This window comes from Tigriopus californicus, chromosome 6, assembly GCF_007210705.1.
Source record: "Tigriopus californicus strain San Diego chromosome 6, Tcal_SD_v2.1, whole genome shotgun sequence".
Lineage (NCBI taxonomy): Eukaryota > Metazoa > Arthropoda > Copepoda > Harpacticoida > Harpacticidae > Tigriopus > Tigriopus californicus.
In genome coordinates, this window is record NC_081445.1 from 10,463,033 (window position 1) to 10,485,781 (window position 22,749).

Sequence of the window (22,749 nt, forward strand, 5' to 3'; positions counted from 1 at the left end):
TCTCACACACCCCCTCTCTAGCTTCTCGGGCCAAACAACACATTAATGGCCTTTCGTCCTCATTAAACTATAATCATTATTACTATTACTACTATCATCATTGCTACTATGATTATCATTATCATTATAATTACTGCTACCACTCCTACTCTANAATTCTCGCAATCATTAAAAAGAATATGAGGAAAGGGCATGTGCTGCCATGATGTTTTCTTCTGCTTGTCCGACTGGTTTTCATTGCTCTTGGCACCTCTTTCTTTTACCCCTTTTTTAATGACAATAATAATCTTTATTGCGACTCTCAGTTATGTCGTTTTGTGAAATGCATAAAAGACAATGTAAAGATATTATAAACAAGATCGAATGAAAGGATCAGAATGATAAAAAGCCGAATGGAATGTGGTATCACAGCAGAAATGACTAGAATTGGTTCAGCGCAGAAGGCAAAAATGAAGAGGCGAATATAAGACAGTTCATAAACAGTTTGGTAGAGGTAGAAAATAAAAATCTTCGTTTTTGCAGAGAAGATGAGAGGCCAGGCTGAACAGATCCCGGAAGAAGGCGCATGACCGACCGCCAGTACTCCGTTAGGAATGTCGGGCCAAAAACAAAAACAAAAAAACTCGACCTCGACAAAAGAGGCAGGAGATCACGAGCCCATATTTTTAAAACGGATCAATCGAGAAAAGGTCGTTCTATAATTCAGAAGTTGGATCTTTTCTCCATTTAATATTCACTCCTTGGCTTTAAAACACGAGGTTCTGATGTGTATAACTTTCCGTATTTTGACCTTTGGTCGACCCTCATCTAACGTTTTTCCCCAATCCTTATTACTTTTTAAATCTAATCTTGTTGCCCAATTTCCCATCATTTTTTTTTGCCACCTTTTTTACCAAATTCCAACTCCTTTTTATCCGAGGCCTAAATATGGAAGTACAATCCTCACTTGATGAAATGCTATATTTCCGGAAAAACATAGCTTTTCCATGGCTCTGTTTGATAATTTTATTCTGATTAAGGACTATTATTTTTACGAAACAAAACAGTATGCCAAGCCCAAACTGCACATTGAAGTCCTGATCTGACCCGTTGTCGCGTTAGGGGTCCATTATAGGTGTAAAAGCTATTTCATACATGCTTAGCATGATTTTCTTCAAATGGAATGGAATCATTTTTTTACAAGGTTCTTTAATAAACTTACATCGGTCGAATGAAGCCAACGGTTGTTTGGATTTGTGAATCTCTTTTCATGGATATTAAGGGCCCTGCCTTGGCCATTGACTACGACTCTCAGTTCGTCTTGAATTATGTATCCTTCGTAAGTCTGCATAAAGGTTTGAGGTCCTCCAATTCCGTGACAGGGCCAGCCTTGGAGCTGAAAACAGGATTTGAATCATAATCATGAATATTTGCCATTTGTGTCTCAATGACCAAAGGACAGGTAACATACAATTTTTTTGAAGAAGACAGGTTGTTGCCAAGTATTCTCGACTTTACAAAAAAAAATTAGGAGGTCTCACACGATTGGAATATTTAGATTCGCTAAAATATTATGTAACTTTATCATACCTTGGAGGAGGATTTCAATGATTTGGTGTCCCAACAGAGGTCCGTCTCTGGATTTCGAATGTACCCCAAAAATCGGTACTCCAGGGTCCAATCACTCTGATAATATATATTCTGCATGTACCATGAAAAAGATTTACATTGGAGGCTCTCTTTCAATTTAAATCTCCGCGTTAGATTGCCTGGGTTGATTGATCGCGCTCCTGCAAGAAGTTGCAGAGGCCGTTGCTACCAAAAAGTACTCGGAAGGTTCCAAAGAATTTGCAAGGAACTAACCTACCAGGATTTGCCAGGTAATAAAAGTCCCTCCAAGGTTCATCCATCCAAACATCAACAGCCCGGACTAGGTTGCGTGTGATAGCCAAGTTTCGACCCGACAAGCCTCCATCCCAATCATGCGGAGTGGTTGAACGGAACACATGGCCAACATGAGAACAGGGGTGGATGAGTAGAGTGCCTCCACATTGCCAGATCTATAAGTATCGCTTACATTTTGAAGTAAAAAGAGTTGTCTCAGGTTTACTAAGAAATAGGGTGCTGATGGGAGGTTCTGGAAAAGGGATATCATGAAGAGACACCACTCCTGACCTAGGTATATCTTGGAAGAGATTCCCTATTCTACAATCTACTTAATATTACAAATGTTGGATGTCAAAATACCTATTCATAGGTTTTCTAGTAACAAGTCTCTAGAACAAATAAGGCAGATGAGGCAAATTTGAATCCATTAATTGTGATGTTTTCCAGGAGCTGCATATGTTTTTTGTTATAATTTTCCAATTATTAAACCTTGATCAATGCATGTTAAAACAAGTGCATTTGGTAATCTGGTATGATCCATCCCGTCTTTATTTTGGCTATCTGAGAGGCCAAGCTAGTGAGGTAGTTTTACAAGATCTGGTGGACATACAAATGGTATTAATTGCATCCAACCAATTTTTGTTTTGTGACTTTGTAATCTATTATAAAGAAATTTGATTGAGAAAAAGGGTCCACGACCGTCAAATGAGGAAAAAATATGATCCCTAAAACGCATCAATGTACTTAAAAGCAGATATTTTCGTCACTAATCCGCTTTAACATTTAACCGCTTTGCCTTAAGCTTCAAACAGTCTGAGTTAACGATTTCAGTCACCGCAGAATTTATTTCGTTCAAGGCATGGGTCAAGAGGTTAAGCGGTGAAGAGGATAAGCCACGAAAATATCTGCTAATGGGAACAAACCAAAAAGAAACGAGTTATGCTTAAAAACGGGAGCGAGAAAAACGCCCCGAGGTACACCTTTCTTGGCAAAAAGGAGTGACACTGAGAAACCCAAGACCAAACACAAAGTAAACATGCGGAAATTCTTAATCTGATCAAAAAAACTTGTCGTAGATCTTAACAACGTTTAGCTAATTTGTTAATATGCCATGGCTTACATCATTGAAGGTTATTACAAGATAAATACAAGCCATTTGTTACGGTTTACAGCCTTAAACTTGTTTTATTTTCCTAATCCCTTCTTATAACATGATCTTCTTCAGGGCTTTCACCAAGCAAGGAAAACTTCAACTCTTTACTCTCTTTGAAAAAAAGGAACATTAGGTATTTTCAAAGATCAAGGGAACGTGCCCTGATACAAAATGCAAGTGGGAGAAGTGAAAGAAAAGAATCCAAGATAATGCCATCAGAAACTGTTAGGCCACGTTATGCTACAACAATTCACTTATTTCCGCTTGGCAAGTTTGCCCATTGATGAATCAGAGGCATATCTGGTTTGTACTTACTCGAAAAGACAAGTCGACGTTCTCGCCTCCCCAAAATTCCATTTCCTCATCATATGCACCCAAATGGTAGAAGTACTCCCTATCAATGGCGAACAATCCTCCTGCCATTGCGGGTGATCGAATTGGTTGCGCGGTCAAATCTCCGTGCCGTCGTCTTTCTTTGGTATCAATTCCGTACCTAAAATTACACCTTCAGGAATGGGCATAAATTGGCTAATAAGGTGAAATGGTTGTGTAGCAAATAATTACATCTGAGGTGTTGACCTCTCCGTAAATTTACCAACGGCTTTAATTTGTTAGGTTATTTTCTGTTTGAGTAAATCGCTTGATGATGAATCTTATGAAGTTACTCTGTCCAGTTGGTGCTAAGTTTGAGGCCGAGCACCTTTTGGATGATTTTGCACCCTAACACATTTTATTTCCATCACATCTTGTATTCAGATTTGCCATTGCGTCATTTCGATTGTCATAATGCCACATCATGTTAGATGATTTGGTCAAATTACAGATTGGTGATCAACGATTCACTTCTTTTAGTTGGGTTCAAAATTAACAAAACAGTTGTTTGACTTACTAACTAGTGGTTAGTCGTGTTAACTTTTTGCCAGACGATGCCCAGCACTGCCTCCAGGAGAACTTGTCTTACAACATTAAGAGTTTCGTCCACCATATTTACCATTTGAAGATAAGGCGCCAATTGAATCCACCCAGACTCAATGATGATTTACTGTAAGAAAATGTTTTGTCATTGATTTGATCAATGACAGGGCACACCACATTGGTCCGATTCCGATAGATCTCTGCTAAAAGGGGTTCCAGCCATCCATGATTACATTCACAATGTGAATCCAGGAACACCAAAACCTTTCCTTTGGCAAGAGCAGATCCTCGAAGCCTGAAAATGTGACACAATTAGGAGCAAACTGAAGGTGCTCATGCTCAATTATTCTTTACTTTTGTGATCGCGTCGATCACCAATCAGTATCAATCGCATCATTCGCATCATTATCCGATAGAAAGAAGAAAGAATAATACGTCATGGGTACCGCAACTCTAACTAGTGTCTTTATCTTAACTCTGGCTTTGACCAATTTTCCGGGCTCTGTTGCTCTGGACAAAGTCCCAGCCCGCCACTTTAAACAAGCTGAATTGGTGGAATATCTCAACAATTCAACCTTCGACTTCATCAAAGACGACCTGGCTATGTGTAAGTCAACTACATTATCTAAATCGCAACTCATTAAAATTTCATGTATATTTACTGTTAAAGGGATGTGCATGTTTTGCCGTGAAGCCAATTATTACACTGGTGCCCACCAAGAAGAATACGGCAATTATGGCTTCTTCCAAATTCAATCCGAAAACTGGTGCGAAAACGGTTGGAAGGGTGGCCGATGTAACGCCGATTGTAACGGTAAGTCATTTGTTTTTTTTTTAGTTTTGTATCGTTAGTCTATAATCCTGACTTCCTTCTTCTCTTCAGATTTCTTGGATGGTGATTTAACCGACGACATGGAATGCGCTCAATACATCATTCAAGAGCAGGGTTTGAGTGCTTGGGGCAGCTACAAATGGCATTGCCACCAGTTTGAGGGCAAAGGCGCCGATTCTGACGAGGGGAGGACCTTTGTGGAACCCTGTAGCCCCTCTGAAGACGTCCAATACAACGAGGGAAGCTTTGCTTGTCCCGGATGTTCGAATTCTCATTGCTACGGTTCCAAGACTTCAAAGGTCCCGTACTTTGACAAGATCTGTCCCTACACGAAATCGGAGCTGTCCAAAGCTTAATTTGCTCGAGATTTATTGTATACATTGTGAAATGTAGCCAAGGAATTAAAGTACTTGAGATCTCTCGTACCTGGCCTTTATCAAGCCTCCCCAATGGTTCATTCGTATCAGTGTCACGGGGAGGTTGTTTCGGTTCATTTTGGCCACCTTGCTATCCAGTTGGGTCTTGAGGTGGGTTTGGTCAGAGCCATCGTCGACCAGAATGATCTCCTTGATGAGGCTGCTGGGCGTCCGATCTTTTATGGATTGAATGGTTCGTATCAGGGTGGACCAAGCTTCATTGTGGAACGCTATTATTATACTGACTTGGGGAAGTAAAGGCGGGATGTCCAAATTGATGCATCTGAAAATTTAACGAACTTGTTAACTAATCCACGACTAATTAACCTAATTCTCCTGATTGGATCTCTGGGTTTTATTTTTACCTAGTGGGCAATCTCTGGTTTCCAAACGATCAAATTTCTTGTCAGTTGCATTAATCTAAAAGTCACATGCAATTCACGTTGCCTCTCAAATATTCGTAGGGAGTACGTGAGTCTTGATCAGGTAGTATCTTTCAAGTGTGAACTGGACAAAGTTTTAAATAGCATTCTAGATCAACCCTACATTCAAGGACTAGCTCAATCTGTCAATTCGAACTCGTTGGTAGACCAAGTATCATATAAAGATTGAAAGATAATAAATAGACGAATAATAACCTTTCATTTTAATAGTACTGGCGATAGCATTCCCTTTGGCGGTTGGTAAAGTCCGTACAAAATCAAACCATGGAAACAGGATTACAATTGCAAATCCAACTTTTATCAGTAACTTCTAGTGATATTTGTCTCTTGAAATAACCCCATGAGGGATGATGTAGGAACACGTTGGATTCGCATTGAGGGTGCATATCAACTTCAATGCTTGTTAAATTGAGTCTTGGGAATAACGATTCGTACTCTCACTTCATAAAAAAATTTGCCAATAATTGGGTGCCTTAGGGTTGCCCATCTACTTGCTGACCTCGAGTTGAGGCAATTAAATCAACAACCTTCTATACATTTTAAGCTAACATTTACGTTCGACAACGGGTCCTTTCTCTTCCTCTCTATGTCCCTTTCGCCCTGCTTGAATATCTTAAAAGTGGTTGCATTCGCCTCAGCGGATATCCGGACGGTCGACAGCAGCAATAACTGTTTACTTTCATCTGTCCGGATGATCTGCACTATTTTTTAGTGTTTTTGATTGGAAATTTCAGGGTAGTGTTGGCGCTCCATTAAGCGACTGGCAGTATGAAAGTAACGATTTTGATTCGTACTCAACTCACGTTTCTAATCGGCGATCCGGTAAAAATCGGTCCAAGGCAACCATGTTGGAGACAATCAAGTTGAACTTGTTGATGTGAAACGTTTTCTTCATTTCCTCTTCAATTCCCTTAGTTATGGTCACCGGGTGTCCGCCCTCCCCCGGTCCAGTCCTATCGCCATCTTCAATCTTCTTCAATGGCTTCCAAAACGTCAAGTTCATCGCCTTGTAGGTCCATAATGTATTTTCACTTGTCACGAGTATTTCCTGTTCCTTGTGGACGTGCTCGTCATCCACCGGATGGTTTGAATTTGGAAGAGGTTCTTGAATCACCCATAGTTGGAGCACAAAGCAATGGAAAACGAGCCAGAATACGGATGTTAAGAAAATGGTTTGACCAATAGGCCTGCGTTTCTTAAAACCCGCACACAGGGCCCGATAAAAGGTCATTTTTACACTCGAACTTCAGGAGATTAGGCTCTATTGTTCACAAGAAGAATGGTTAATAACACATGTGGAAGCATGTCACTTGTCCAACAAAAGTATTAGGTGTGGAATTTTATTCTCGATTCGCTTTATTTACAAGTGTCTGAGCGCACAAAATGCTCGGAAAAGACCGTTCTACACAAAAACCTGAAGCTTCGGGTCGAAATTGATGGGCAAAGATCGGTTCCGGCCTCGAACTGATTGCAGGAAGAGTTTCTCGCGTTGAAAATCCACTTTGGCCTGAGGATTGGATTCATTGAGGGCAACGCTCCAAGCCTCAAGCAAAGCATCCAAGCTGGTTAATAATCGTTGCAATTGCATGGATAGGAGACTGGGCTTCAATTTCGGTCCGAGAGTATCAAAGCCACTGTTGATGAGGCGCTCCAAATCCTACGAAACATAATAGAATATCCTTACACTTCATACCTCAGCAAGACTTTACACATTTCTCCTATGAGGAGCTTATTTTGCAACTAACCATGGTCACCCAACCTCTTTCTTTTTGGGAGGTCACGGGCGGTGACTTTTCAGTACATAAGTGCTGCTTTCTGAACATTTAAGGAAATTTTCGATTCTCTCATTTGCACAAAGATTAAGAGATGGTAGATGTCCATGGAAACAGGGGTGTTTTTAATGGGTTATTCATTTAAGGATCTCAGCGTTTTCATGCTTCTTATTCACAGTGGGGTGACAAGTAATTCAAATAGAAATGCTTGATCTCTAAGGCCACTTGCACTCTCCCTTGGTATTATGCAGGGCATTAGTCGTTCCTCAATAAAAGGAACGAATTACGGTTACAGTTATATTAGTCAGAAATAGTAATTCGTTACACAACCATTACTCGAAAAAACATGTAATGGCGTTCTTTTTACAATTACTTTTACAAAAATTTAGATTACCTATATTTTATGGTTTACCCCATCAAGACCATTCTTCTCAAAAGAAATTGAGCATTTAGACTCAAGCAGTCCTAATGCGAAACATTTGAAGATTTCATGTCAACAGTTTTTTAATAATGAGCCTTGGCATTTAATCTTGGCCTAAGTGTTCAAAATGAATTTCATCATAATACTTTGAACAGTCAAGATTGTGACCCTGGATGGGATAATGATTCTTAAAGGTTTGAAACAATGTCGCAAAATTCATGATGGAAAACAGTATCAGACATTGTGAAGTCGGTGAAGCTTCTCTGTAAGAAGTCCATAACTTAAGTGAAGTGAAGTGAGGAGGCCTTGGAAATTTGAAGCATCATATTCAAGCCAAGGAGACATTTTCCGTGCTTGAGTCCAACGGAATTAGGTTGAGAAGATATAAACACTAAAGTAGCAAATGCAACAAGATTCAAAGCCAATAACATCTTCAGAGCGGTTAAGAGTAAACCCAATTTTCAACCCTGACTTTCTTTGATCAAAATATGCTAGATGGAAATAATAAAAATGGCAATTTCTGTTGAGCTTTAAGGTTATTCAGCTGTCACGAGATAAACTGAAAATAAAAGGCCATTCTGGAAGTTGAAAAAGGAACGAGTAACGAGTAATTCTTGTAGATTTTGGGTAGTTACAATCACACAATTTCAAATTGTAATGCAATTACAGTTCCTTTTTCAAGAAAAGGAACGAATTACTGTAACTTCGTTACTAATGCCCTGGTATTATGATTGATTCATCTATCAGACACTTCTTTGCTCAAATTATCCTTTGACTGGGAAAATGCAAGATCAAGCAATAACTGTGCAAGTAACCTCCAAGCTATTACTTGGGCCAAAAGAAAGGCTGCAGTACTTAAGGGTACTTTTTTCAGGATATCAAGGGTATCAAGTACGATGTGCGAACAGAAAGTTGAGGGAAAGGCATATCATATACTTGAAAGACATTTAAAGCACAATGCAAGTCCATTTCTTCTCCTTGTCCACTGATGTATGGCGGGATAAAAAACATTGTTCAATCTGTTATTGTGTTACATCATTCTAACGATTTAAAAATGTGACTGGTTGCAAAATGATTTCGAAACTAGTCGGTCAGCAGCTTCAAATTTCAAAACAAGATGCCCAAGCCGCAATAGACTATGACAGTAGAAAAAAGGTGCTCTTAATTTTCATCTTTTAGTGTGTTCATATACAACAGGATACTAACTCGGAGAGCATCTGGTCTTGCTCCTCTTGGTATCTTGATTGCAAAAAGTCCTGACAATTGTTGTAACATTTTTTTTGACCCAAGTAAAGGGGCTTAGAAGATCCGTGTGCATGACATCAGCGCATTAACTTACCCTCATATGTTCACAATTATGTACATTGAACTCTCCTTTCCAATGGAGATTGAGGCAAAACACGGGATTCCGGTTGGGATAGTCTGGTTTAATGGCTATCAGGGCTATCAAAGTGGCTGTGGGTTCACGATTGATTTGAAGCCGATAGAAGAAGTCATTTTCGTCGACCGCTCCTCCTGAAAGACATGCGTAGGAACCTCAAAAATGACTCATGTGATGTATACAAAAACGATCACAAGTTGGAGGCCATACCTTGTACTAAATGCTGGGTGACCTCTAGCAATTTATATTGCTCCCAATTGACGGCAGTCCAATTGCGCAATCGGCTAGATGCTTTTAAGGGAAACCAGCTCTGGACCTCGTTTGGGATCTCCAATGCGATATCAATCATCTTGGCCTAAGTCATTGCCAATGAAATTGAATATAACCGAGTGAATTTGGAACCACCAAACATGCTTACCTTTTGGAGTAGGGTGATTTGCTTCTGCAAAGCCACCCTGGCTTCCAGGCGTTCCCGAATGAGATGAATGATGCCTTGAACCCTGGTTTTGGCCACATCCTGGTTGGGTCGAATGGTATGAAGATCTCGCTCTCTGTTATCTTCCTGATCCTTGGTCTTTTGGGGAAAATTCAAGCCACCAAGAAGTTGGACCCAACGAAAGGGAAAGCCAACATCATTCAACTTCGTGGGAGGACAGCTTGTGATTCCCAAGGTCTTGAGGACATGATCCATGCCTGGATTGGGGCTTTCCATACCAGAGTCCGTTTCACCATCTAGATGGGACAAGAGTCCATCAGGGAGAAGCAGCTCGAGATCTCCCAATGAGGATTTGATGTCTTTATCCAAGTGAATGGTGGTTTTGACGCCAACAATCTCCAAGTTGTACAGGTACTTGAAGTTTAAGTGGACGTAGGTGTTTCTGGATTCGTCCGGGAGATAGAGCTCGATATCAACTTCGAGGGGATGAGTTTTCAACAAAACTTGAAGTCGCTCATCAGCTTTCGTACTGGCCTTGGCACCAGAGCTTCCTTTCTTGCTCCGTTTCGCCTTGCCTAAAAACAAAATTGATTTATTTTTGAGTTAACGGTTACAAAAACCTCGTCACTAGGATACTGCAAAAAGGTTCAAGACCTCAATGCACAAAAGTTCAAAAGAGATATAATGTTCTCTCCAAATAGTTGGGGAAAGTCTTAGGAACCCCTCTTTTCTTTCAATTTGTGTCTACATTTAGGTTGAACAAGTCTCGAATAATTTGAAGGAATGTCAGAGCACGACCGATAAGCATTGCATCACAAGCCCAATCGTGCTGAAGTTTGTTAATAAGCATAAGCATTGAACTTACTGTTGGCCTCGTCTTCATCATCGCGGCTTTCATCAGCCCCAATATCGTCGTTTTCGAGATCCTGTAAATCCTTTGGGTAGAAGTTCTTCGTTTCCTCCAAATCACCTTTGATTTTGACATTCATCCATTTGTCTTAAATTAAGCAAGAAGGAAACGGGTGGGTTCAAGTTTTCAATCAGCTCGCTTGCTTCATTAGTGCATAAAAAACTTGCTTAATTTCCGAAAACATCTTGTCATTTTTCAATTATTATTATTATTCAAATCATTAGAAACATCTTTGATTTTATATGTAACGCATTTTAAAAGCTTACTTGCCTGAAAGCGAACAAATCATAATTCTTTATAACTGATCCATTGGAAATTGCATTCGTCAGCACTTAAATGCAAAGCTGGACATGACCTAAGAAGCCGCTAATGAGTTTCGTTGGATTGAATTGTTTTGTTTTTATCCGTTACAACTTTTCACATTTAGAGAGTTTCAGGTAATTTTATACAAGATTTTGAAGTTAAAAGAAAGCAATGTTTTAACCTCGTGGTTTTAAAAATCCTTGTTAATTGTCTGGGCATTTGAGTTCCGATTCAATGCGGCCATTTTGCAATTAAAAATTGTGAAAGAGGATCATTTAACCCCAGTACTGGTGTAAAGAGTCAAATTTTGATTGGTCCCCAAGTGCCGACTAAGTGTGCTCCATTCTCATTTAGCGGGTTAGTGAATCGTTCCTTACTGATTTACGAGCAGGGAAAAGGCTAAGATGTCTTTGGCTATTCCTATTGAAACTTGATAAGGCTTTTTAACCATTGTCAAAATATTCACTTACCACAAGCTTTTCCATAAGAGGAGGTTTGGACATAAAGAATGAATAGAGGATGAGGCAGATGTCGATGAAGAGCTAATTGATCTCTCTCTTGGGTCAAGGGCATCTCCAGATACTCTTGTACCGGTTTGGTTACCTTGGAAACAATTCAGAATTTTGAATTCAATTGACAAAAGAAGAATAAGAGCTCTACTACTATACCTCAAGGATGTTGGCTAGCTGAGGTTTCAGACTCGCCAGCTTGTCTCGCTTCACTCCAATTTGTTTCTCCAATGCCTCCCTGGCGTCTTCTAGTTTAGACAGAGCCGTATTCATATCCTTACGTTGAATGTTCTCATAATCCAAGCGCAACAGTTGCAACTGATGCGGGTTTGCTGGGGAATCTTTGACCGCACCCACAATACTCTCAGGTGCTTCACGGTGGAACTCTTCCACCGGAATTAAATCAATATCTTCATGTTTTGATCTACATAAGCAAAAACACTTAAGAATGGCTCAATCTGAATTAAGTAGACTAGGTTCCGTGACACTCAAAGCGGAACGAATTGGAAGATTTCATTGAGACTCACGAAACATAGTCAAGCTGGGAGGAAAACGTTTCTTACTTGAACTGTTGACATTTGGTAATCTCCTTCTGGAGATGAGACAACTCATAAAGCAAGTTTTGAAGCTGGAGATTCAAGCTATCAACTTTTTGTTTGGCCAGATTGGTCTCCTCCCTTGCACCTCGAATTCGAAACTTGTCGAGACGGTTCAGTTTCTTCAAAGTCAGAAAATGAAGCGAGGCATTTATTCGAGCCTCACCAATGTCGGCTGAAGATGTCTGGAGTAAAGGGAAAGGTTTTTTAACATTTTCACAAAAAATGATTTTTTCGATGTGAAATCAATCTTAAAAGTTGCATGTTTCTAGCGAATTGTATGAGCAATATGTAGGCGAAATGCTTTCAAAATCACCAACTCTAACTGCTATTGAAATTGATTCGAAATTCATATGAATCTCCCGGCAACATTTAAACAACTTACCTTGGATGCTTTCTTGAGTTTCAGGTCTAGAATATCCTTCAAGGACTTTCTGATTTCATCACAAGTTCCCTGGAATAATTTAGAATCCTCGAGACTTGGTCGAGTTTTTGCTTGCTCCTCTTCCAACTTGTTGATGGCCTGGAAAAGTAACGAGGATTTGTTCTAGGAAAAGCTGATCAAAGTATGAGGAACATTCACCGTACTTACAGAATACATCTTTGCTTTGGATGTCAATTTGGGGGCTTTTGGAGCAGGTGAAGGCACCGATGACACGACCTTCCGTTTCTTGGAATCTCCTTTGGCAGCATCTTCCTTGGCAATGGGCGACATCACTCTGAAAGGTAGACAAATATAACTTACATGGAGAGTTGCCTGTTAACAACGAAAAGCAGAGTTGTAGCTCTCTTGAATTGTCATAACAACCGCAAGCTCTCCAAGAGCAAAAAAAGCTAGAAATGGTTCTCTGAGAGTCACTTGAATCAATTGGTAGTCTTTTTTCCACATCTAGGCGGAATAGCAACTTAAAAAGTCTTGCCATGTTGCATCAAAACTCTGGGTGAGGCTCATTGACACATTTTATGTGAAAGTGCTGCAGAAAGTGTTGCAGAGGAATCATTCTTTTAACTTCTATGAATGCACTTCTTCTCTTGGCGATCCCTGCAAACAGGGATTAACATGGATTTTATTGGAAATCCCAGAGTTCCAATGTACGACTTAATCCTTCACATATCGTGTGATAGATGTACATTAGAACCTCTTTCAGATCACGAGAGTCCTTGGAAACGGATCAGTGTCCAGTGAGATCGAATCAAGGGACTAGAACTCCATTTTGGTGGGCCGGAGTGACCTACCACAACTCTCCCAATGCCTCATTGGAAGGCGATTCAACCTTAAGTCCAAACAGTTGGGGAGGAAAGAGTATCACTAATGGTTTAGAGACCATTGATGTTCTCTCTTTGACCTCTGCTGGTCCTGCTCAGCAATTTATAGGTAAGCTGTAAATGGTCACCCTGCTTTGGGATGCCGATAATCATTAGCGGTAATTTCAAATTTTCAGATCCTGATTCTGTCAGACCGAGAAGATATCTCTTGAATACTATGAATGAACGACCCCCCGACCCGAAATGTGTTTTCAGCCGGGCAAATAGTTCCGAGCTTGAATTTGATTATGGAGCTGCCATCTCAGTTCAATGTGAGGCTCTAAGCTTTCAAGGGTAAGTTGTATCATGATTGTATGCTCCTTTGTGTCTTTAGTGAAGTTTTCATGTTACAGTGAGAATGATTCCATCTTTGACGTGACTGGGATCTCTTTAAATTCAAAGCTGAAAGGAGATCTATTGCAACAGACTTTGGTTAAGAACATGAAAACTCAAAACAAGAAACCGGTGAAAAAATGTTTTAAGGTCAGTGAGTTGTCCGAAACCCACCAATACTGATAATGATCATAAAATACATGACTCTCCTTGCACATTCAGAAATCGAGTTCCATGGACGAAATGACGGTGCCAGATGGGTTGCAGCTATTGAAGGAACATTTGGGAACAAACCAAGAGTATTATGAAAATCTCCGACGCTGTTATGAACTCGAAGGTTCGGGGCCGTTGTTTCCATTAGAACCAACAAGGTAGATATAAAAATACCCCCAATTCAAACCTAATACTGCGATTGATCTAAATAATACAAAACGCCACTCAGGTCCACGGAGTTATTGGCCTTGAAAACTATCTCACCATCAAAAGCGACTGTCTTACAATCCTCTCTGTCCCAAATTGGATCAGCTTTATCCCTAGAAACAGGACCTCAAAGGAGGTTTTCTTTGGCTAAACAACTCGCTGAGCAAGTTCAATCTAAGCCTCAAAATGTACCAGAGGCTCAAGGGAATCATCCCTCACGATTGCGTAGGGCGTTTTCCGAGCAGAATCTACCAGAAGAACATTCTTTGGCCAATGACAACAGCGATGATTCCGACGAAGCTTTGATGGATTTGCACACCATTTCTTCGTTTCCCGTGAGAGGTCCAAAGTCGTTGCGCAAGATGAAAAAGATCTTGAAAAAAGTATTGGCTTTTGAGGCGGTCCTGACTCAACTCAGAGGCAAACTTTTGAGTGAAAAAGGTATGAATGACTCAGGCTCGAAAAAATTCATGAAAAAATCCCACTCCCTTTTAACTTCTACTCTTATCAACTGAAATTGGTACTCATGGTGACTTGCAGTTTTAAATCCAATGGAGGACAAAGTAGACCTTGTTCAAGAGACAGTTATGGAGGCCAATACTTCTTGGAGCCAGAAAGGTCCCTTGAAGGACGCCTCAATTCAAAATGTTGATGAAACTACAAACCAGACGACCAAAATATCAGAGGTTCCAATCTCAACGGAGACTCTTAAGAATCCAACCTCACCCAAACAGAAGCGACCTGCGTTCAATCAGTTCTTGCCCAGGATCGTGCGGAACTTTAGCCCGGTTTCGAGATGCTTTCACCCTAGTTTATTCCAGTAAGATCCCTGTGTCTCGCTCTTGAATAATCCCGATGGTTCACAGGTGAGATTTCTTGTAGATTACGATTGGAAAAAAGATTGGAAGATAGTCTAAAGGCCTTGGCCAATCGAACGGATTTGTCTTCTGATGAGGATGAGAGGGACGATGAGTTCTTACCAAGGATAAGCCCGAGTTTGGAGTCAAAATGTCCTTCACAGTTGCCGAGTCCTTCCTTGGCCTACCGGAACCTTTTGAACGGGTAAGTAATTCATGGTAGAGGGTATGAGATACCCAGGAGATAGACCCGACTCACCTTTTATAAAGTTTGATATACAACACTGATAGTCTCTTTTAGTAAAACTAACATCCTCGACATTAGTCAACAGATAGAAGGAAATTTCGAGAAACTGCCAACATAATGGATATCCATTCACGTGCTTTTTACCCTTGCTTTTGGATTCGATTTTATTACCCTCTGGCGTCATAAAAATATGCTTTTGACTGCAATCACAAGATCAGATTGAGCGCGGCAGAGCGCTGCGAGTAGTCGCTTTTTAAAACTACTATAAAGATTATTCGTCCATCATAAAAATAGGCACGCATTTATACAATAGACGTGTCGTGTTGCATAACATAGGAGATCGCATTCCTGATATTTTTCAATGCTTTTAAGTTATCGAACAGTCCATCGTAATTTTTTAGGGCCAATAAAACACTATTAAAAAGTCTCAATTTGTACGACTAAGAAACAGAACTAATATCCTCATTAACCCAAAGGAATCTATTACAGAATGGACCAGCGGTTTTTTCGCCGGATTGACACCTCCACATGTTTAGTGGTCCCTCCGGAATATTGCATCCCAGTCTCTCAAGAGGATCTCGAAGGCCTTCAGGGCCAAACTACGTGAACAACAATTATTTAAACCGAAAATAGGGAACCAACTTTTTATAAAGTTCAAATCGATGGCAAATATATGATTAATAAATCAGATAATTCTCTTACATGATTCCCTTTGATGTTGAAGTGTTTTGGAAATACGCTGTTTGTCAGGCTTGAGATTTGAGCAGACATTATTTAAGCCAGAATTTCGATCAGACCCATTTCTTGTTGATATTTCGTCTTTTAGAGTGTGCTCGACAATTTCGAAAATGTTTAGTAAGGACTTCATAACTCAATTTTCGCTTCAAGGCCAAAATATGAATGGGATATTTTGGTTTCTGGCCGTAAGATCGACCCAAAATAGAAACACTATGTCTAGCTGTTTTTACATGACCTCTAGCGGATGTTTGGTTCCAAATCCAGGGTGACTGTGTTTGTTTTTGGTTTTGAAAATCAGCCAACACAAGTTGCAAAAACTTTAAAATCAGTTATAAGAAAAGGGGAAAGAAAGTGTTTGATTTGTTTGGTTTTTTCTATACTATGGAGGTTTTAAAGCAAAAATGGCTTGAAAATTGTTTTCACGATATTCTTGCTCTTTAGGCTCAGAAATATGGTCTTGCCTCATGTCATTGTGTGAAAATCTAAGGCAATTGAATGCAAAAAACTTTTTCGAACATTGTTTGGGGGAAACGGTGGGAGGGTTACTTCTTGCCTTTATGTTAAAATCAAATCATACTTAAGTAGGTGTTTAACAGATCCTCTTGATGAAAGCTAGCCTACAAAGGACAAGCAAATATTTGAGCGGGGACAAACATTGCCAGACAAGGCCAAAGTAGCCCTGAATTTCTTTCCACTCAGTAGCTCTGAAGTACCAAGTTTCGCCTAACTATGACAATAAAAAAACTTCAATTTCCCTGAAAATTCTCGGCTTTAGGTTATTTTATGGTTAAAATTCGTGAAAAAGTCTTCTTGCCCGAAAATGGCCCAAATAGTTGAAAACTTGATTTAACCAAAAACAAAATCTTTCCGACCCTGCCCTGTGAATTACGTTTAATGCTGAAACACTCCGGTTAAGACAAATAAATATTTTTTTCAGATGATTTTGTAATAAGGTTATTGTAGATAAATGTGTATACACTTTATCCCTCATGTAAAAGTAACAAATTCTTTCCACAAGTAAAAGTCAAAATCTATGTATTTCAAGTTATGGCAGTTGTTGGTACGTTCAAAAAGGGGTTTTGAGCATCAGTTAATCACGCTAGTNGAATTTCTTTCCACTCAGTAGCTCTGAAGTACCAAGTTTCGCCTAACTATAAAAAAAAAAAAACTTCAATTTCCCTGAAAATTCTCGGCTTTAGGTTATTTTATGGTTAAGATTCGTGAAAAAGTCTTCTTGCCCGAAAATGGCCCAAATAGTTGAAAACTTGATTTAACCTAAAACAAAATCTTTCCGACCCTGTGAATTACGTTTAATGCTGAAACGCTCCGGTTAAGACAAATAAATATTTTTTTCGGATGATTTTGTAATAAGGTTATTGTAGATAAATGTGTATACACTCTATCCCTCATGTAAAAGTAACAAATTCTTTCCACAAGTAAAAGTCAAAATCTATATATTTTAAGTTATGGCAGTTGTTGGTACGTTCAAAAAGGGGTTTTGAGCATCAGTTAATCACGCTAGTTCCATGAAAACATTATGCCCTTGTTCAGTTTAGTTTTATCTTTGTAGGGACACCAATTGTGTCCCACGTTTAACGAGATCTCGGTTGATCACAATTCATCGGGACTATGCGTTTTGTTTAGAATCTTGAACATTCTTTGGCACAAATTGAACTATTTCTAGCCTTCATCATCAGTCTCCATGGCACCAGCCAGGTTCATTGTAGCCAGATCTTCCTCATCATCCGTGAGAGAAGATACGTTAAGTTCGTCAAACTCGGCATGAGAATAATCCATCACTTCGTCTTCCGTTAAATGAGGAGAGCCCTCTACAAACTCGGCGAAGCGATTTGGTGATTTTAACCGGCGAGTCAATTTCCAGGCATCACAGTCCGGGGAACGACAAAATCTACATAAAAAGAGAAAAAGGTTGCTAAGATGCTGAAATTATTTTTTCCGAGGATTTTTCATGTTTACTCACTCTCTCAAGTCATCTAAGGCTTTTTTGGTTTCCACTCTCGCTTGATCCATGTATTCAGACTCCTTCAAGAGCCGAACTTTTGGTGGGAAAAATCGCTTCCGATACCATGACTAAAAACACCAAAGCACATTTCTTGAAAATTAAAATCAAAACTTAGTGCATGCTCCCCTATTTTTACCCTGGTCTTTGATTTTATGATGTCTGGAATGGAAGCCCAAGTCAAGAAAACCAGTGCCAAACTGAGACTGGCGGCTTGATAATAACTGGATAGGTAGATCAACATCAAGGCAAACCCTTGGAGGCACCATTGGATCAAGTTCAGTGTCCTTGGATTTTCCACTGGGCCCTAGGAAAAGCATGCAATCATCAATAATAGTAAGCACAATTTCCGGAAGTAAAACCCTCATTTCCTCTTTCTTACCATTCGATAACAGATGGCAAAACTGGCAATCCCAGTAATCACAAAATAGCCCAACACAAAAAGATGTTGCTCCATGAGGTAAGTCTTGAAGTTGTACCACAAAGTGGTTAAGAAATAGATGGACAGGGAATAAATGCCCAGGATCCAACCCATCCAACCGGTTCTTATCTGCAGCAACGAAAGATTCGGTTACAAAATCAAACACACACACACAATCAAATCTACCTAATACCTACTTTTCTTTGTATGAAAAAAGTTATGACCAATAGAGAGAGCAAAATGCCAGCACCAATACCAGTCGTATAATGGAAGAAGACATTCCGACAAAGCCGGGGGGCGTAGACAAATAAAGCGATGCCAGCAATGGTCATGACCACCTGAAAAGAACCATCAATTGAGATGCATCCAATTGCACGACCACAATACCAAGTGTTCCTGGACTCACTTGCCAATAGTTGACCCGATACAACTGGAGAATCATCTGATAGTTGGCCTTGGTCAGGACTCCAACGCACGATTGCTGGAAGGGATTGACCTTGAGGTCTTTGACTTTCCATGGCAAGGTGTTGAGAGCAGCATAAGGCCAAGAGTGTCCACTGTAGAGCTCACGGACACTGCTCGCATTGTCAGCCGTGAACAAGGTGTACTCGTCGGTGTTGATGTGCAGTCGAAGCACGGTTGAGCTCCAAAACTGGGCCAAGGACGGAGCAGTTCCTGGGGATAGATTTGCTAGGTTAAGGGGCTAAAAATAAATTGTTGCGATCACGCCAAGATTTGAATTATTCATCAAGGAGACAAAGAGGCAAGTTTTAAAGGTACTCGGATATAGACAGCTGTAAGTGTTTTATGCTTTCATACCGTAGTATGTTTTATAATTTGTTACCAAAACTTGCCCGGACAACGTCAATGTTTCAGCAAGAATAAGACTGACATATCAAACTTTTTGTTTAACCAGTAACAACATGTGAACCTTGCTTGCATTTTTTCTGACTTTCTTCTCAAAGATTGAATGGAAAAAACATCATTTTGTCATCCTGAAAGGCCTAGTCTCACTATGGCATTAAATAGCGGAATTACACGCCACATGGCTACCGGGCAAAACTCTTTAAGGTGTTCATAACTTTATGAATTTGAATATCCCTCAACATAAAGAGTTGATAGGAGCAAAAAAACCATTCCGTCTCATCGCAATATTGATTGACTTTTATTACCTTTGTGGCAGAATATTTCAAATCCTTCATATTGAGATTCCGGCATTAGATGAACGTCCCCTTTATCTTGGAGCAAATGAACCACAGAGTGGTCCAATTGACCTTGGATGGGCGGAGCCCTCAGACCCAAACTCAAGAACACACCCCACCAGGGGATCCGGGTGAATCCCATGACTGATGCTCACAACCTGTGGTGAAATCTGTCACTGAATTCTTGCCGGGTAGTAACTATGCTTCTGTGCAGATTGTTGCAGACGGTGTTTTGTTGTGAAACGGTCACATTTGGGGATTGAGGGTGGCCAAACCAGTCACGCTTAGCTGGAATGGTCCACGGACTTTTAGCTTTTCACTGAACAATGTGTTGCTGATCTATTTCAATACCTTATAAATACATCTCTGTGATATTCTCATGTCATGTATGCTGTCGGTCAGCTCGTTTTGCCTTTCTTGCTCTATAAACGTCACTCGATCAGTAGCCATGTTGAAGGGAACATCTGAGAGACCTTACAAATCCCATAAGTTTATAGCTGCAAACATTTTTGACATTCCAGACTTTATCAAGGGATTATTAAATGAACAATTTATTGGCCAAGTACTTAGACACTAGAAGCCATCAACTCTTTGGGAGACGTTTCAAATTCTCTATGGGTAAAATCCCGAACAATTATGACCTGTAAATAATCATTTTACAGGAGGTTGAATACTGTGTGATTGATAACGAGCGAACGCTTTTGCCATCATCATTTCCAACAAAATAGTTCTAGAAAAAGCACAGTTTCACAAGTTTTTGGTGATTAACTGTAAAAACATCACAATCCCTTTTTCTACCCTTACCCTTAACTTTTGAAGCACAATTTAGCGCAAAAGATGAAGATGAAAGTCCCTGGTATGCTGCAAGTATATACCATATAGATCTCTTTCCTCTGCTCAATAAAAAGGACAATATTACTAAAGATTCTGAAAGGAAAGATGCGTCATGTCGATGCTAGCAACATAGGCAATGCAACGGTGAAACACTGAACCCGAAAAAACTCAAGGATGTAAAACTCAAGATGATTCAAAATTGGTAGTTGGTAGGAATAATCAGAACTCCGGTTGTCTGTTAGAGGTCCTAGACCAAATCTACTCCTGAGTTGCTGCGAGTAACATGGCACTGAATGGAATACAATACCGCTAATTATGACCTTTGGGTCGACGCCATTAGTCACTCCACTATTAGATGATGAAGGTAAGGACATTGAGCAGGTCTCATCCATGAAGGATTTAGGTGTAGTCCTCCAAGATAATGGAAAGTTCGATGAGCATATCCAGTTGAAAGTTGGTAAGGCTTTTCAAACATGTGGTTGGATATATCGCACGTTTAAGTCCAGAGATAGTGTCACGATGCTAACTCTGTACAAGTCGATTGTTCAGCCGCATCTTGAATATGCCTCTCCCATTTGGGCTCCAATTAGTTCAGCAGGTTTGCAAAAGCTCGAGCAGGTCCAAAGATGTTTTACTAGGAACATTGAAGATATGAGAGAGCTCTCGTATTGGGAGAGGTTAGAAAGGTTGGGATTGTACAGTACTCAGAGAAGGTACGAAAGGTATCTGATATTGTACGTTTTCAAAAGCATTCATGAGCTTTGTCCCAACCCAGGATTTAGGGTAAATTGCAGTGACCATAGAGGCTTAACGTGAGTTTTAAGAGCACCTTCAAGCCCTCGAGAATCCAGGCTAGTTAAAACAATGAAGTCCAACTCTCTTCTCTCTCGGGCTCCTTCACTGTTCAATTTGCTGCCCTCAAATATTCGTAGGGCTTATGTAGGCGTTGATCCAGTAGCAGGATTTAAGTCAGACTTGGACAAGTTTTTGACTAAAATTCCGGATCAACCTTACATTCAAGGATTAGCCAGATCAGCCAATTCTAATTCGTTGATCGATCAAATAATATATACAAATAAAAGTCAAGTAAAATGAATAATCTTCTCGTCTTGAACTGCTGGGATTCCAATCCCGGTAACGGTAAGGAAGTCCGCAGAAAACAGCATGCCATTCATTACACGTCGGAAAGTTAGTAAGCATTTGCAAAAAGTTAAAAAGCCCAAATGATGTGATTACCACGGTTATTAGAAAGTCCTCCTTGACCATTGGAAAATCATGATAGCCTCTTGCCAAATTAACTTTAGAAATATGCCCTTCCCTCGAGGATTGATGTTAAAATCCTCAATGGGGATCATTACTTGCTGGCCATCATTAGTTGCCACATTGAGTGGCTGGAAATTGCTGCATGGTCACCAAGATCCGTCTGCTTCTATGTATAACCACATGAACAGGCAACGCCCATGGAGACTTGGAGCTACAAATAATGCCTAATTTCCCTCACTTTTCAAAGTTTATTTTGGTAGCTGCAAGCTACCAATTCGCGTATTTGGGCAAAAATAGAAGGTCTGGAGGTGGAGGTTTGCGCTGAATCCCATATGATGACGCTAAAAGCTCGTGGAAACGCGAAATAGTTAAGTTGGGGAACCCATCAATAATGCCAGCAAATTGATCTTCCCCTGTTTTCATTCTACAAATACCAGCAATGGGTGGAGTAGTGGAAGTACTAGAAAACACCTAAGAGTGAGTGAGGTCAATCAGATAACGTCCCTTCATATCTACAACACATAAGTGATTGTGTTTAGTCTTCATCAACCCGAAATAATGAGATGGATTTTGTTCCTAATGTACGGATTCCACATCTATGGACGGTGAGGAGTGAGTATTTGGGCATCAAACCCAGACAACGGCAATCTTCTAATAACACTGGCTGTTATTACATCCTCTCAGAATTATTCTTGTCTCCATTACATTGGTAACGTTTGCCAAGTTCAAAGTTAAACAAAAACGATTGCTTCCTATGGCTGGTCAAATTGAAGAAGGAAGGCGATTTGAAGCTTGGATTTTTGTACACTTGGGTCAACAATGGGACATGCTCGCGGGGTTGTTGTTTACCCCTTTGCACTTGAGCGCCTCCATCTGACTTACGTAGGGATGTGTCAAGAATTGGGCTGTGGCATGAGTCATTTACAATAGCGTTGAAATAAGCGGAGGTATTATACAAAAACCGAAGGATAGTGCTAGATACGATACGATTAAAAAGATAAAACTTTCAGCTCGCTTTGACATAGAAGTTCAATGGTTGGAGGAAAGCGCTTTGTCATTTTTACGTTTGACTCATCCCTACATTTTCGAAAGATGGCGCTTGGGCGCAAAGGGGTACAAAAAGCCAAACAAACTGATGCTGTGATCCTATCCTATA

General features: G+C 40.1%; 5 protein-coding genes across 6 annotated transcripts in view; 2 read left to right on the forward strand and 3 right to left on the reverse strand.

Annotated features, from left to right (window-relative positions):
• Nucleotides 1-6,970, reverse strand: part of LOC131881607 (polypeptide N-acetylgalactosaminyltransferase 1-like) — a 10,718-nt gene extending 3,748 nt beyond the window's left edge. Inside the window, exons 1-7 of the mRNA XM_059228513.1 lie at nt 6,429-6,970; nt 5,193-5,465; nt 4,011-4,229; nt 3,335-3,512; nt 1,847-2,039; nt 1,570-1,769; nt 1,202-1,375 (exon numbers count right to left, since the gene is read on the reverse strand). Of these exons, the coding sequence (XP_059084496.1) occupies nt 1,202-1,375; nt 1,570-1,769; nt 1,847-2,039; nt 3,335-3,512; nt 4,011-4,229; nt 5,193-5,465; nt 6,429-6,856 (1,665 nt within the window). The 5' untranslated portion in view covers nt 6,857-6,970. The remainder of the gene's footprint in view (nt 1-1,201; nt 1,376-1,569; nt 1,770-1,846; nt 2,040-3,334; nt 3,513-4,010; nt 4,230-5,192; nt 5,466-6,428) is intronic.
• Nucleotides 4,283-5,191, forward strand: LOC131881615 (lysozyme C-1-like). Its single transcript, XM_059228527.1, has 3 exons — nt 4,283-4,541; nt 4,605-4,748; nt 4,818-5,191. The coding sequence occupies exons 1-3, from the start codon at nt 4,373-4,375 to the stop codon at nt 5,120-5,122; spliced, it is 618 nt and encodes a 205-aa protein (XP_059084510.1). The 5' UTR covers nt 4,283-4,372; the 3' UTR covers nt 5,123-5,191.
• Nucleotides 6,952-15,962, reverse strand: LOC131881606 (THO complex subunit 5 homolog). Its single transcript, XM_059228512.1, has 11 exons — nt 15,818-15,962; nt 12,546-12,672; nt 12,339-12,476; nt 11,921-12,138; nt 11,517-11,781; nt 11,319-11,451; nt 10,501-10,632; nt 9,618-10,210; nt 9,410-9,554; nt 9,158-9,333; nt 6,952-7,282 (listed from the first exon to the last, which is right to left on the reverse strand). The coding sequence occupies exons 2-11, from the start codon at nt 12,666-12,668 to the stop codon at nt 7,028-7,030; spliced, it is 2,178 nt and encodes a 725-aa protein (XP_059084495.1). The 5' UTR covers nt 12,669-12,672; nt 15,818-15,962; the 3' UTR covers nt 6,952-7,027.
• LOC131881608 (uncharacterized) lies at nt 12,528-15,810 on the forward strand. 2 transcript variants are annotated; one of them, XM_059228514.1, is made up of 9 exons: nt 12,528-12,679; nt 13,102-13,328; nt 13,396-13,552; nt 13,612-13,741; nt 13,814-13,962; nt 14,034-14,452; nt 14,552-14,831; nt 14,894-15,073; nt 15,605-15,810. In XM_059228514.1, the coding sequence occupies exons 3-9, from the start codon at nt 13,437-13,439 to the stop codon at nt 15,720-15,722; spliced, it is 1,392 nt and encodes a 463-aa protein (XP_059084497.1). In that variant the 5' UTR covers nt 12,528-12,679; nt 13,102-13,328; nt 13,396-13,436; the 3' UTR covers nt 15,723-15,810. The 2 variants fall into 2 exon arrangements, with proteins under 2 accessions (XP_059084497.1, XP_059084498.1); XM_059228515.1 differs by lacking the exons at nt 12,528-12,679; nt 13,102-13,328 and having other exon boundaries at nt 13,394-13,552.
• A 1,328-nt stretch (nt 15,963-17,290) lies between the features above and the next one.
• On the reverse strand, nt 17,291-19,750 carry LOC131881807 (nuclear envelope integral membrane protein-like). Its single transcript, XM_059228765.1, has 7 exons — nt 19,467-19,750; nt 18,701-18,969; nt 18,492-18,632; nt 18,256-18,423; nt 18,013-18,180; nt 17,835-17,944; nt 17,291-17,762 (listed from the first exon to the last, which is right to left on the reverse strand). The coding sequence occupies exons 1-7, from the start codon at nt 19,636-19,638 to the stop codon at nt 17,534-17,536; spliced, it is 1,257 nt and encodes a 418-aa protein (XP_059084748.1). The 5' UTR covers nt 19,639-19,750; the 3' UTR covers nt 17,291-17,533.
• Between the last annotated feature and the right edge of the window lie 2,999 nt (nt 19,751-22,749).